The sequence below is a fragment of the Triplophysa rosa genome, linkage group LG23, assembly GCF_024868665.1.
Source record: "Triplophysa rosa linkage group LG23, Trosa_1v2, whole genome shotgun sequence".
Taxonomy (NCBI): domain Eukaryota; kingdom Metazoa; phylum Chordata; class Actinopteri; order Cypriniformes; family Nemacheilidae; genus Triplophysa; species Triplophysa rosa.
The window spans coordinates 14,443,269-14,459,082 of NC_079912.1; the positions used below are offsets into that span (position 1 = coordinate 14,443,269).

Genomic DNA, 15,814 nt, shown 5'->3' on the forward strand with positions numbered 1-15,814 from the left:
ACATTAGGGAGTTTTCATTGCCCCCATAACCTTGATCACTGTATAAAGACTATTGTCTTTAAAACACTGTATGGTACTATACCCACAAAATCAACTTATGATGGCTGCACTATTATTTAGTGGAAAACAAACCCTCAAGGGATTTTAGAGAGTGAGTGCACAATAGTGTATAATGTGTCCTGACAAACTGTGTTTGCGTCATTATGGGCGTAACAACAATTAAAAGTACAAATTGAAGTCTTTCCCTGCTACAGTAAATATTATTTATGATTTATCATGTATGCTCTCTGATTGCAATCCATTACCTTACTAGATACAGTCATTGATGTAACAGACACGAAATGACACAAAGAGGTTGTGAGAGTGACTGCTGACCTGAATTGCACATATAACCTCCAATAAAGATCAATATCGTGGGGTCAGAGTTTCCTCTATATAAAATCACAAGCCATCACTTTTGTGATACACAAAGTAATTAATTTCTAGTTACTAATTACATATTCAATAGTTTAATTAGATTACTGTACAAATTACTCTCTCCAAAGAGTATTTAATTACTTATTATTAATTACTTTCTATATCCCATATCAATCTTGATGAGTTAAGTGATTCAAGGATAGACATGAAACGGCTCTTTTAATTCATTCAAATAAATAATATAAAACTACATAAAATAGTATTATTAACTGACCAAAGTACTAATAATGTGAGAATGATACATTAAAGCACGGATTTTAAAGTTCGACTTTGAATTTTGATGTCAATTCCACTATTGCACACACCTAATTAAAGTACAGAAAAAATTAGAGTAAACCCTTACTTTACTTTTTCAAGGGGAAAGTAATTAAATTACAGTAACTAATTACTTAGTAACTAGTTACACCCAACACTGATCATCTGATCTTTTTTAGCAGGAGGAAGAGCTTTGTAGACAAGGGATGGTTTATTTGTCCTGAGACAGGATAAGCTGTTTATCCTTTTGATTAATTCAGAGACGTTAATCAAGACTAACTTCCCCCAAATGACGCCAATGTTCTGTGATCTGGAGAGAACCAGTCAGATTTCTTAACCCTAAACCACTTAACCTTCTTTCCTATTTTTCCTTTTAACACCGTATCCTGATTATTTTCAAATAATCCCTAAAAATGCAAAAACTATTAAATAAAACGCATTTGATTTCATCAACTTAGAACTAGTTAATTAAATGCTATGCTATGATGATACACATACACTTTCAAACCATTACCAACTTATCAACACTGACAAAACTCATTTGAAATGCTGACATTGAGTTATTGGCTTTTGTATTATAAATCGCCCTGTTTTCTAGTCACGTGTACAAAAGCGTCTGTCAAATTATCAAATAAAATACGTAAATGTGGCATGTAAAATGAACCGAAATTTTTCGAATTGTGTAATTTATACAGAAACAAAGTAAACATCTTGTAGCATACATTAAAGGAATAGGTCACCTGAACCTTTTTTTTTTTAGTTTAAATTTAGCTAAATAAGCTTGACATGTCTTTATTTTCAAACACACACCTGTCACTTCACAGAAGACATTTCATAGCAACTTTAATGATGGATGTTGTGCTTTTTGTAGCTTCAACAAGTTATATATGTACATAAAGTGACAGAAACTTTTTATAAAAGTCTTTTATGTTTAGCTGAATATGAGATGTCATGCCGATTGAGAGATTTTTTTCCGGGTGAACTATTACCTTAAGTTCAAATATCAAGCTGTATGTCATAACACAAAAATGAATGCAGATTAAATCCAGACAGATCTGGCTAATAATAATGAGTAAACTCAAACCGGGTGACGGTTATCGATGCAACGGTGAAATGTTTGACCTTTCATTTAACTCCAGACATGATTTATAGCTTACGGCTACTGACCTATCATGTTATCTTCTGCGTATTAGTATTTAAATAACCCAGGTCATGTTCCAAATATACAGAGCTTCATGTCACATTAGATGTGCAAGTACCCCCCAAGCTCAGGCAGTACACAGGGGATTTTAACATTTTGTTATTGATTATCTACTTAGACAGTAATCAGGTGAGATCAACAGGAATTAATGCTGGTAATTGAATCTCCGGGGAAAGGGATGGTGTGGACGGTACACCTGGGACATTTACATTTACATTTAGCAGACGCTTTTATCCAAAGCGACATTTCTGACACACACCAGACAGAAAAACAGAAAGGTGTTTGAAGTCACCTGCATCGTGTCTGCTCGTGAAGATAAATGAAATCGAATCTCCCGTTTGATGAACACATTTTCAGTGCACCGTTTCTTTTTTGCGTCATTTCAAATGCAACATATGCATCATTTTCTGTGTAGGAGGTTTTGTGTTCACAAATGACTTCAGACCTGTGCATTACGTAGGCGTCGTTGCAGGCTGTGGTGTTAGAAAATGGATGGGGTTTTGCACAGATTATATTATTCAGAGCCTTTTAACTTAATTGAATATTAAAATACCTACTTGTAAACTGTAGGGGTGCTTATTGCCTCATAATTTCCCTGAGATCTCGACGGGACCAATGTAAAAGTGTCCCCTATATCTTCTTTTTAAAACCCAAATCATTTTAAGGGTGTTGACACAGAGCTCAAATTCTCAGCATCTACTATTCTTCAAAACACAAACAAATAAAGACAATGTAGATGATTGATGATAAAATGATTGACATCAAGGCATTAAGATCATTCATTTCTATGAGAAATACACGCAGAAGGCACACATCGTGCACGAACATGTGACAGCCTGAGAACAGTCGTCATTGTTCACCGTTCATCGTGACAAAAGAGCAAATCAAAAGAGTAGCAAGCTAATGACAAAAGAAGAACCACATTACACAACCGCTAACAAAGAGAGTGAAAGAGACATTTTCTTTCAGCTTTGTGAAGATTGATAACATGACAAAATCACACATGCAAGAGTGTGACGCCTTAGAAAAGTCTTCAAGTCAGCTAAAAACTGCAGCGTGTTCTTATACTGAACTTTTTTTTAAGTCCAACGTGTCATTTTTTGGATGATCTATTGACAGAAATGCAATATATTATAGGGCCTAATGGTTAGAGTCGGACTCGTGACCAGAAGGTTGCCGGTTCGATTCTCAGGCCCGGAGGGTAACGACTGAGGTGCCCTTGACCTTACCCCTACTTGCTCCCCGGGCGCTGCAGTGATAGCTGCCCACTGCTCCGGGTGTACGTGTGTTCACTACTCTCTGGATGGGTTAAATGCAGAGGTCACATTTCGAGTATGGGTCACCATATCTGACAAATAGATCACTTTCACTTTCACTATACATAACTATGTCTTCAGAGGTGTAAAAACAGATTTACACCGTTATGTTTTTATTACCTTAGAATGAGCTATTTGTATCTACATACACCGCGGGTCCCCTTACATGGAATTCGCCATGTTGTTTAACGTTGGAGCGGTGGAGTGAGTCGTCCCCACTAGATGCCGCTAAATTTCATACACTGGACCTTTAAGCGAAAATATGAAATGGATGTAATGCCAACACCTACTATATGTTAAAGTGTCAACCAGATAATGGCACTGAATTATCAAACTGTTAACCTTCACGAGGATGTCGACAAATTCACGTGTATAGTATTAACACAATATCAGTTATTATATCAATGGTTTTTAATATCACAAATATGTTTATTGCAACACCCTTATACAAAAACATTCAGATGCCAGCATGCACAGTGGTGTTACTCGGCTCCTGTACTCTCTGACATTTTCCTTGTTTTCCTGTTTTTACCAGACACAGGCTATGTTGACAGAGCAAGCAACAGACAGACTTGCCCATATTTAGCAGACTGGCTAATTATAGAACCATGCTAATGAGCTGGTCCAGAGCCTGAGGGTCAGGAAACGAAACACTGTTTACTTCTATTCCTCCATCTTTTCTTTGGTTTGGCAGCTCAATCATTCTCTAGTACAACCATGTGTTTAGGAGATGATCTGGTGTCTGGCTGTTGTGTTACGCATTGAGGCATTCTGGTTTGTCCTGCCTTTAACCTTTATGATGAATTTCTTTCCTAACAAACTAGTTTAAGACTGGTCTGGACCCATCCTCTAAACTGACAGTTTGCAGAATGAACAGTCTAATCTGCTTTATAATTGAACAAGTAAATGTGTAATCGCATTTGAGATCAACTCAACATTCAGCTAAACCTGTTAAACAAGACAAAACTACAAACTGTTTGTGGTGTAAATTGTGCAAAAGAGGTTTGAGACAGTGTCACGCTGTTGGCGTTTCTAGCCTGTCATACATCACTTGTCTTGTCCATAAGAAAAAGTGAAGGATTATTAAATGTCTAGTACTGTTTGGTTGAGGTCAAACCAAAGTTTGGCTTCAAATGTGTCATTAAAACATGAGTTTTAATCAGAGGTGATTTAATTATAGTCCTCTCCCAATGACTGTCCTGTCTGAATCATGGGAAGGAAATGTTTACTTACACACTGTCATCTGATTGCTGACAATTCACTTCCTGTTTTAAATGTAACCAGCAAATTTACCCCAGTGAACAGAGGCAGGATTTTACATGCCACAAAAAAATCTAAATACATGCGCATGTTTATGTTTTGCTTTTAAATATTTATTCATTACATCATTTGCTTTCGCAATTCCCAGGGAAAAATGACTGAAAGTTTTGACTCGAAAAACAACAATAGTTTACATTGTAGGGGAGGGGATACAATGGAAACCCTTACAATTTTAGGCCATATGAATTTTACCAGCAGCATCATTGTTATTATCACAGGAGACGTTGTGACCACTATCTTTACCATGCACCTACTGACATCTGCTGGTTAAACCTAGAATTACGTCATGAATTCCGTTTTCATTTTCTCATTTTTCAGATAATAATAATATTTATATTTGAAAATTTATATTTTTAATAAATATAAAAGTCTAGAACATTTTTATCCTCAAGGAAAAATAGCAACTAGTAAAGGTAGAATTGAAATATGTGATACATGTCACATGACCAATAGCGAACTACCAATCCACTTTACTTCCGTAAAGGCTCGTGTGAGCGTTTTATCGTGTCATACTTTCATAAGTTGTAAAATCTTTACATTTTATCGCTTCGATATAAACTATCTAAAAATGCAAGCAATGAGGTAAGAAGGCATTTTGTAAATACTGCTCATCATATTTAAAATATGTTCTATTGTAGATGTAGTGAAATGTTGCCCAAGACCTGTTGTAGGCAAAGGGTTGCTCATTCATTTCATGATAACATCTTAAATTGAAAAAATATTTTTAATTATTATAACATCTTAAGGTTCGACAGCCTCGATTACAGCACAAACATTTGTTGTGAAACGGCGCCATTGACCCTCGAATGAATGAAACGTGTTATGTCATATCAAAACATCGCCCTCGGGAAGTTAAATACAAAAATAAATTCCCATTATTATAATCTTTCTCCTTTTTCAGAAATTATTTTCGTCCGTGGTCATCAGATGTAAGACTCGACGGCAAAACTGTTATAATTACTGGAGCCAATACTGGAATTGGCAAATTTACTGCAATTGACTTGGCAAAACGAGGTTGGCAAAAACGAATCTCGTATGAATTCACTGTGTGTTTTGTTTCAATGTGTGTTTCTGCCTTACTGTGTTGTTGTTGTTTTGTCCTCAGGAGCTCGGATCATCATGGCCTGCAGGGATATGGAGAAATCCAATGGAGCTCTGAAGGAAGTGGTTGAATCTTCAGGAAACCAGAATGTGTTTGCCAGCAGACTTGACCTGGCAGATACAAAATCAATTAGAGAATTTGCAGAGAAGGTCAATACTGGTGAGAAGAAGTTTTAATTTATATGATTAAATATTGCTTGGTTCTTTAGAAACTTCAGGAACATTTCAAATACATTTGTGTTCCTGTAGCGTTTCATGTTTGCAACCCAAAGGTCATCTGTTGGAACCCCAGGGAACACACATACTGATGAAATGTTTCTTGAGTGCGCACTAACTTTCTTCCGACAAAAATGTCAGCCAAAACGTATTACTGTGGTGTCGTTGGATTTTTTCTTCTGTAGAAGAGAAACAAGTCAACATCCTAATCAATAACGCCGGGGTGATGGTTTGTCCATACGGGAAAACTGCAGATGGTTTTGAAATGCAAATTGGGGTGAACCACATGGGTAAGTATATGTGATTTGTGCAAATATATCACCATTTTTGTAAAAATGGCCATTAAAGTTGTCGATCTTGTCCTAGGGCACTTCCTGTTGACACACCTGCTACTGGATTTGATAAAAAGATCAATGCCAGCCAGAATCATTAATGTCTCATCTATGGCACATCAATGGGGGACCATCGACCTGGAGGACATCAACAGTGAGAAGAGTTATGATAAAAAGAAAGCTTACAGTCAGAGCAAGCTTGCAAACATTCTGTTCACTCGCTCATTGGCCAAAAGACTAGAAGGTCAGTTTTAACATCTTGTTTTGAATGCAAATATTATAAACTCAAGTAAAACTTTTTATTGGATATATACTTGGGAGACAGGGGTAGTTTTTGATTCTGTAAGATTATTTTTTGTGATCAGACCCCTATATTGGATATGTTTTCACAATAGGAGCCTGTGTGACAACTTGCCCCAGTCTCCACATATACAGTATTTATTCTGGTTTATGTTGTAAAATTATTCTAACAAGCACTGAGGATCAAATAAGGATAAAAACGAGAATTGATGTTAAACCGCCTCAGGTTCTGGAGTGACGGCGTATGCTCTTCACCCTGGGGTGGTGCAGACTGAACTTTGGAGGCATTTAAATAAACCTCAACAAGCAGTCATGTGGATGGTTAGACCGTTCACTAAAACATCTGTTCAGGGAGCTCAGACGACCATCTACTGTGCCGTGGCTCCTGAACTGGAGACAGAAAGCGGCAAATATTACAGGTCAGTAAATTCACATCTTGATTCAAGCCCTCGCTACATTTTTTTTAACCATTTCACGCAAGAATTGATTTAACTATTTTATTAGAATCAGTTATCTAATATTCAGCTCTCTGCCGTCCTCTACATAGTGACTGTGCGCCTGCAAACTGCTCTCAAGCTGCACTGGATGATGATGTGGCCCAGCGCCTCTGGGAACTCAGCTGTAAGATGCTCAATATTAAATGGGAGTAAAAACGAATGTCTGTTCAGTGAAGGTGTTATTGTAGTCTACCTCAAACAGGCATACCCTCAAAAAGAAAATATTATTAACTAATATTTAATACACAACTGTGTTCAGGGTGTCCGCGGATCTTTAAAATGTCTTAAATTCCATAATGTCAAAATAAGGCCTTAATTAGCATTAAAATGACTTAAATCCGCATTTCCAAGGTCTTAGAAATGCAGTCGAACCGACATTGTAAAGAAGATTTTATTTTCGTTTTAAAATCATGTACGTCTATTTGGAGGTTTAGCCATGGGGAAGTGCAAATTTGTTGCTATAAAATTGGTCTTAAATTTCATTCTGCACGGTATTAAAAAGGTCTTAAAAAGTCTTAAATCTGACTCTCAGAAACCTGCGGATACCCTGTGTGTTTGTGTGCAGTGGGTGGGAACAAACAAAGATTATTTAAACATGAATTAAACGTGAAATAATGGCCTTTATTCATTATGTGCAATTTAAAACATATGTAAGCCTTGATTGGCTTAAATTTTTATAAAACACTACTAAAATATTTGTAATGTAGGAAGTGAATGTCAGATTTAGGGTCGTGAAAATGCACTGTATGTAAATATTTATGATTTTTGTTTTGTAGCCTGATTTTGTAATAAAAAAAGGTTTGGGGTGATCTAATAAGCTAAATATTTTTTGCACACAAAAGTGATAAAGTTTACATATTTAATATATGTAAAAATAAATAATGTACATAAAAAAGAAGAATCTGTATTTTTTCTATTGTTAAAAATGGACAATCTCTTATCTCAGCTCTCACAATGACCCAGTAAATATGACAATCAGCTCTGGTTCCCCTTGACCTGATTACAATGACAAGGGCAGTTGCTATGACAACCTCTGATGGCAGCTCTGTCATCCCCCACTCAGGCACCATGAAGACCTGTCACCATGACAACAGCCCACTGTCCATGTACTCCATGGGATGCTGAAACGGACCTGTAGCACCACCTAGTGGACAACAAGATTATAATTAATTATTTTGCGCATTAAGGTTTTAAGTTTCAAGTATATACCCTTTGATACACTTATAAATATAACTTTTGTCAATAAAAGTTCGTCGTTTGAAGCCCCAATTATCCCCTAAATCAAAGTTTTGAGAGCTGAAGACACTTTTGTTGGGACAATTAAACAGCATGAATGGAGCTCTGTTCATTAATGAACTTGACTGTCATTCTCTTCTCATATCACTCTGTGCTGATGGAGCGAAAAGAGCCAAAACCACGCCGTAAGTAATGTTTCCCACATTTAAGTTTGTAATATATCTATACATAACTTGAGCTTTATTTGTAATACGTACCTTTTCTATCACTGTCTATTGGTCTTAATACAGGCTGCTTGCGAATGTGAATTTTAATACATTTAAATAAACTGTACCCTATACTTATTAGCATGAAAAAAACTTATGCAATTAATCAGTGAGCTGATTATTAAATATTTTACTATAAAAATAAACAAATATTATTATTTATATGGTCTCATGCAGATAAATATGCATACTGATAGTTAGAAATGCTAATTTGACTCATATTTAATCAAGAGGGGTTTGGATATATTTCAGATAAAATATTAAACCACATGGTATATAGGCTACAAGAAGTAACCTTGGACTTGTTCTCTGACCTTATTGCAGTTTTGGGGCCTTCTATCTAACTGGTCCCAACGTTATTTTTAGGTGAAGTTCAAAGATATTCAGAGCAGTATCGTGGATCTGTAGGTATAATATAAGCAGAATGTGTCCAAAAACGTTTGTTTTTTTGCCCCAATTTTACATTACATATATTTTTTATTAATTAAAACTGAACAATCTTCTTTTTTGTTTTGCTTTAAAACGTGTTTGTGCTGTCTTTTAAACCTACTACTTGCTTTAATTTTTTTATAAAGCCAATAGACTGATACACATTAATATATTTAACACTATTGTGGCCATTGTATATTCCTATTTTAACACAATAATAACTTCAGATAAACTTTACATGTTTCTTATTTGTGGTAACCAATAGGCATAGGCTATATATTAAGTGTGAACATAGAAACTTGGTTTGAAGAAAGTCACTGTAGATATAACTTTTTAAATAAATTTTATTAAATACACAATATAATAAAATATAATAGTTTTACTTTTTTCTCCGTGAGTGGTCGCTCTCGTCTTGATCCTTGCAGATATACGCAAAAATGCGTCAGGATATCCAAATGCCCCGTATGAATGATGTATTTCAAGCTCTACGAAAATCAGCTTTTAACTTCTAAATTTAACTTTATGTAGACACTTTAAACTTCAGGTTTATTTATCACCAAACGGAGGGACATTGCTTTACCTAATCTAATTAATTTGACAGTGATTTTCTCCCTTAAACTTCATTCTTTAACCTTTTTTCGGTGAACATGGCCGGCTGCACCACAGACTGCGTGGAGAAGCCCATCTCCATCTGCTTCCAGAGGTTCGGCCGCTTCGTGGGAACCCATCCGTGGTGGTTCTTCATCTCTCCTCTGTTTATCTCTGCCGTGTTGGGCAGTGGATTTTATTTCTTACAGGATCGCGAGGCCAATGACATCGAGGACCAGTTCACACCAGTGAACGGTCCTGCCAAACTGGAGAGGCAGTTCGTGCAGGAGAACTTTCCTCCGAACGACTCGGTGTTCTCCAACCAAAGACTGTACACGGATGGAGTTTACGCATCTTTTATTGCTGTCTCAACGTCCTCCAACATCCTCGTGGATTCTGCGTTTCAGGAGATTGTCACTTTGGACAGGAAAGTCAGGGAACTGAATGTGTCCATGGGTCACGAGGTGCTCACTTTTGAGGAGCTTTGCGCACGAAGGTACAAGAAGTGCATACCCAATAAGATACTGGATATTTATCTATATTACGGGAAAAAGGTGGAAATGACCGAGCTCACCTTTCCGTTTTTTCGTTTTGGGTCCTCGCACATTTTCCTGGGCTATTCTGTTGGTGGAGTGAATGTTAATTCTTCTGTTATTAAAAGTGCCAAGGCATTGCGCCTCTTTTATTTCCTCAAGGATCACAATCGCTCCAGAACAGATTTATGGCTGAATGAATTCCTCAGGGTATTTTCTTACAATTCATCGCTAAACTGCATTAAGGTAGGAATTGTTTTATTCCTTAACTGTCCATTGCTTTGTTTGGTGAATGTATATTTGAATCACAACTTTGGGTAACACTCTATAATAAAGTCTCATACTTAATGCATTATCAATAACAAGAACGAACAAATGGTCAATGTATTTACTAAGTTATATTTTATTAATCCTAATGTTAGTTTATGCAAATATAATTAAGCAGAAGTTTATTCTTGGTTTGTGTTGGTTCAACTAATTTAGTTGACTAATGTCAATGGGACCTTATAGTTAAGTGTACAATCCAAATAGTCTTGAAAGTTTTGTTAAGTAAGATGATTTTTAATAAGGTGTCACTGTTCAATTTCATGATGTAAATCACAAATGGTGAGATGTCATTGTGTTTTTCTCAGGTGACCCACTCCACATCTTTGTCAAGGCAGGTGGAATTTGAGGCAAACACAAAGGATGTTATTCCACTCTTCTCTATCACATATGTCATTGCCATTGCATTCTCCATTCTCTCTTGTTTAAGGTATGTAAGCGTCGTTTTTACATTTTATAATACTAGCAAACACATCAAAACTATTGAATAACTCAAATGTTTGAGAATTATAGTGTGACTAAATTAAAATACATAAAAACGATGATAGGCCTACATTTAGCATATTCAGTATAGTCAACCTTTGCCTACAATTTGCAGAATTTGACTTGCCATTTTATCAAGCGTCCTCTTAAACTCATACTCACAACCTGAAATGTTTTTTATACAGTATTGAAGAAGATAACATCTGTTCTGCTACTGCTATTTTCTTCATTATTCAGTACGAGTCATCTATTTCAACATTTGTTCTTAAATAAAATTGTATAGATTTTTGAAAAACATGATAGTTTCCTAGTGAAAGCAATTAACATGTTGGCATACCCATATTTTCGTTTAGTATTATGTGTAAAATACTTTCAAAATTTTAAGCACACACCTTGAGATGAAAAGATTTTCAAGATCATTATAAACATTTTAGTCAAGTGACCCTAAACATTTGAATGGTGTTATTTAAATGTTCTTATTTCTATATACAGTATGTATTTACTGTGTATTTCAAACCTTTATCATAAAGATACGTATATCTAATTTTTTTTGCAGGTTTGATTGTGTCATGAACAAAGTATGGGTGGCAACGTTTGGAGTTTTCTCTGCCGGACTAGCTGTTCTTTCCTCTTTTGGGATGATGTTACACATTGGAGTCCCATTTGTCATGACAGTAGCTAATTCACCTTTCTTGATATTGGGTAACATCAATAAAACCACATTTTAGTGCACATAATACAAACACAAATAATTAGGTTCACCGAGGTAAAACCAATGTGTTTTAACACAGGGATCGGAGTGGACGACATGTTCATCCTCATCTCCTGTTGGCAGCAGACGAATGTGCACGATCGAGTGGAGACCCGCCTGGCGAACACATACAAAGAGGCGGCCATCTCGATCACCATCACCACGCTCACAGATGTCCTCGCCTTCTACATCGGCCTCATGACGCCCTTCCGTTCGGTTCGCTCCTTTTGCTTGTACACCAGCACCTCCATCCTGTTCTGCTACATCTACAGCATCACGTTCTTTGGTGCGTTTCTCGTTCTCAACGGGAGGCGCGAGAACCGAAACAAGCACTGGCTGACCTGCACGAAAGTTCCAGAGGAGTGTCCCGCGGGTCAGTCGAAATGGTACGAGCGGTGTTGCGTGGGCGGAGCTTACGACCCCCATACCGGCACAGAGGAGGTGCAACCCATGAATCACTTCTTTAAAAAGTACTACGGCCCTTTCCTGACCAAATCGTGGACTAAGGTCTTTGTGATTCTGTTGTATTGCATCTACTTGATTGTTAGCATTTACGGCTGCTTTCAGATTCAGGAGGGGATTGACCTTCGTAATTTGGCGGCCGACGATTCTTACGTAGTGAAGTACTACGATGACGAGAAAGCGTACTACTCCGAATACGGCCCCAATATCATGGTCGTCATTCGACGAGAATTTCCATATTGGGATGAAACGTACATGTCAGATCTGGAATCTTGCATCGAAGATTTTAAGAATTTATCTTTTATCGAAAAGGATATATTTACATCTTGGATTAAATCGTACAAGTACTACGGCCATCACACCAAACTCGATCTGAGTGCGGAGAACGTTTTCAAAGACAATTTAGGAACATTTCTCAGATTTTATTCGGACTTCAAACAGGATGTCAATTTCACCAACAACTCCATCCATGCGTCTCGGTTCTTCATACAGACGGTAAACATCTCCACAGCCTTGGATGAGATGAACATGTTGAACAAGCTAAGAGACACAGCACAGAGGTGTCCGGTACCCTTACTAGTGTACCACCCAGCATTCATCTACCATGACCAGTATGCCGTGATAGTCAGCAACACCATTCAGAACATTGGCGTTACGACAGCCGTGATGTTGATCATCTCTCTCCTGCTCATCCCAAACCCTCTGTGCTCCCTTTGGGTGACTTTTTCAATCGCATCTGTCATCGTTGGGGTCACTGGGTTCATGGCATTGTGGGATGTTCATTTAGACACCATCTCTATGATCATTCTTGTCGTCTGCATTGGTTTTTCTGTGGATTTCTCTGCTCACATATCATACGCCTTCGTCTCCAATAAGAAGCCCAGTGCGAATGAAAAAGCAGTGGAAGCCCTTTTTCATTTAGGTTACCCTATTTTGCAAGGGGCGGTGTCGACTATTCTTGAGGTGGTTGTGTTGTCTGCGTCGAAGAATTACATCTTCAGAACATTCTTCAAAATCATGTTCCTGGTGATCTTCTTTGGACTCATCCACGGTTTGACCTTCATCCCAGTTTTCCTGACCTTCTTTGACATGTGTAGCGGGACACCGGCTAAAATCAACAGTAAAAATAAAGCAGAGGAAGAGGTCATGAAGAACAGCCATACCAATAATATTCATCCAAAGACTAAAGACGGTGAGATTAAAGAGCTGAACGTTTATGACAATCACACTTTTCAACCCAGCGACCATCAGGTTGGTCAAACTCAACCCTGCTCTGCCGTTTGGATGATAACCGGCAATAATGGTCACGTTCAAGATGATCGGATGTGCATGGCGAGCACTGTCCCGATGTTCAGAGTGGACATGCAGACTTATGACGTTCACATGTATACAGCCTCCGATGATAAAAGGTTTAAAGTGAACGGTCACTCCAAACAAGGCTCTGAAGATCAGAATTGTGTTTTAGGAAATAGCAACCACATTCAAGATTCACATGTTCCCACTCTGAATTGTTCAAACGTGGACGCTTCGTGAAATGTGAAATTTTTTTCAAATATGTTTGCATTGACTTTTTGTTTTAAAGGCATAGTTCACTCAAAAATTTGAATTCTTTTATCATTTACACTTATGTCATTTCAAACCTATATGACTTTCTTTCTTCTGCAGAACTCGAAAGACGAGATTTCGGACAATGCTGGTAACCAAAAGACATTTAACCCCATTGACTTCAACTTTATAGAAAATGTCTTATTTCTTGAAATATCTTTTTTTGTTTCACACAAGAGGCATTTACATAAATGACATGAGGGTGAATAAATGATGACTGAATTTTCGGGTGAACTATCCCTTTTAGTAATTGATGTAAATCTAAGTCACCATCTATTGGTAAAAATAAAGCAATGTTATATCAATTTAATAAAATGTATTGTTTATACACTTTACACTTGTTCCATTTTGGCAGCAGTTCTGTGGTTTTAATACTCCTTAAAATATGTTCAATGCTGGCAAATGAAGCTTTTAAAAGCTCATGGTTTATGCTTTGAGTTACGGGATTGTGTGAAGCAATGCGGTTTAAAATCACTTTTAAAAATGTCCATAAAATTCTTTATCACTGATGTAAGCAATGTACAAATCTTAGGAGATGTTTTATTTTGCCGAACATGTGAATATTCTTTAGCTTTGTTTAAAATGTAGAACGATAGTTTTTCTTGAATTTTGGTTTAATTCTTTAAGCTAATGAAATGCACATGAAGTAAATACACAACATTTTTATATTTCCAGTATTTTTATAGATCATTCACTGTGCGTAGATGCTTATTACTAAACAAACTTTAATCTCAACTGTTGGTTTTATTAGCTTGGTCTTTTTTTAATCAACCACAAACATTATTGTAACAAAGTTCAATGTAGGGAAGGAAGGAGGCGGGAACCGGCGAACATTTAAACAATAAATTTTAATCAAAAATAAACAAACAAAAACACGGAAGTAAAAGACCGGCAGCCACCTCACGGTCGACTGCCGGCCACACAAACATAAAAAAAAATAAAAAATTCCGGGCCCGGTCCTCTCTCGTCGGCAGTCCCGTCGCTCGTCCTCTTATGCTCCCTAGCTCCCCGTGAGGCATGCGGGACCGGTGCGCGTACAGCTGACACTCATTATCACTCACGCCACCGGCCCCGCCTTCCTGCCCCACTGCTCTCGTCCCGCCTTCCTCGCTACATACCCCCATCGCCCCTCACAGGCCGGGGGGTACCATCGCGCCTGTGCTTACTCCCCCCGGGGGGCCTCCCTTGAGAGCCCCAGCGCCTGGGGGTACGTACCGACGAGACGAGAGAACGGAGCCGGGAGCACCCCGAGCGACAGGGACGAGAGAGGGGAGAGAGGAGAAAAAAAAAATAGTCCGGTTCCCCGACACGCCGTCGCTCGGTCCTCAGCCAGCCGACAGGCTCTTCCTCGCGGTGCTATGCTGTGGTGCTGGACGTTCGGTGGACCGCCCGATCCTCCTCCGCCTCCTGGCGGCCGGCGATGGCTCCTGGCTGAGGGCAGCCGGCATTCCCGCGCTCCCTCCATGGCCGCCATCCCACCTCGTCCCAGGAGCACAGCCTCGGGCTCTCAGTCCCCACCGAATCCCATCGTTCCAGCACCACGATCTCGGGCAGCCGCTGGCGGACGCCCTCGTCCGCGCTGCCCGAACTCCTCAGCACCGCGAGGCCGCTCGGCGGCGAGGGCTCTTCGACAGCATGTCCCTCCTTCCTCCCGGGTTTCGGCACCAATGTAACAAAGCTCAATAAAATGGAAGGAAGGAGGCGGGAACCGGCGAACATTTAACAAACTTTAATGAAAATAAACAAACAATAATCCAAGAACAAAAGACCGGCAGCCACCTCACGGTCGACTGCCGGCCACACAAACATAAACAAACTTAACAGTTTCCGGGCCCGGTCCTCTCTCGTCGGCAGTCCCGTCGCTCGTCCTCTTATGCTCCCTAGCTCCCCGTGAGGCATGCGGGACCGGTGCGCGTACAGCTGACACTCATTATCACTCACGCCACCGGCCCCGCCTTCCTGCCCCACGGCTCTCGTCCCGCCTTCCTCGCTACAATTATGTCCTCATTTGATGAGGTTTCACCGTATTTAAAGGGACACACTTCCCGTTTTCCCTCTGTATTGCACATTTCCTCACACAGCTCATGAAAAGAGGATTGTCTGAGTAAGGATTAGCAGAACT

The 15,814-nt window shown here is 38.7% G+C and overlaps 2 protein-coding genes across 3 annotated transcripts; both read left to right on the forward strand.

The window, feature by feature from the left end:
• Positions 1 to 5,032: 5,032 nt before the first annotated feature.
• On the forward strand, positions 5,033 to 7,867 carry rdh12l (retinol dehydrogenase 12, like). 2 transcript variants are annotated; one of them, XM_057322968.1, is made up of 7 exons: positions 5,033 to 5,151; positions 5,471 to 5,583; positions 5,675 to 5,830; positions 6,072 to 6,176; positions 6,253 to 6,462; positions 6,745 to 6,937; positions 7,066 to 7,867. In XM_057322968.1, exons 1-7 carry the CDS (start codon positions 5,138 to 5,140, stop codon positions 7,166 to 7,168), a joined length of 894 nt encoding a protein of 297 aa, XP_057178951.1. In that variant the 5' UTR covers positions 5,033 to 5,137; the 3' UTR covers positions 7,169 to 7,867. The 2 variants fall into 2 exon arrangements, with proteins under 2 accessions (XP_057178951.1, XP_057178952.1); XM_057322969.1 differs by lacking the exon at positions 7,066 to 7,867 and having other exon boundaries at positions 6,614 to 6,881.
• A 174-nt stretch (positions 7,868 to 8,041) lies between these two features.
• Positions 8,042 to 14,371, forward strand: ptchd3a (patched domain containing 3a). The gene is made up of 5 exons (XM_057322967.1): positions 8,042 to 8,436; positions 9,613 to 10,313; positions 10,700 to 10,821; positions 11,431 to 11,576; positions 11,666 to 14,371. The coding sequence occupies exons 1-5, from the start codon at positions 8,349 to 8,351 to the stop codon at positions 13,618 to 13,620; spliced, it is 3,012 nt and encodes a 1,003-aa protein (XP_057178950.1). The 5' UTR covers positions 8,042 to 8,348; the 3' UTR covers positions 13,621 to 14,371.
• The last annotated feature ends 1,443 nt before the right edge of the window (positions 14,372 to 15,814 follow it).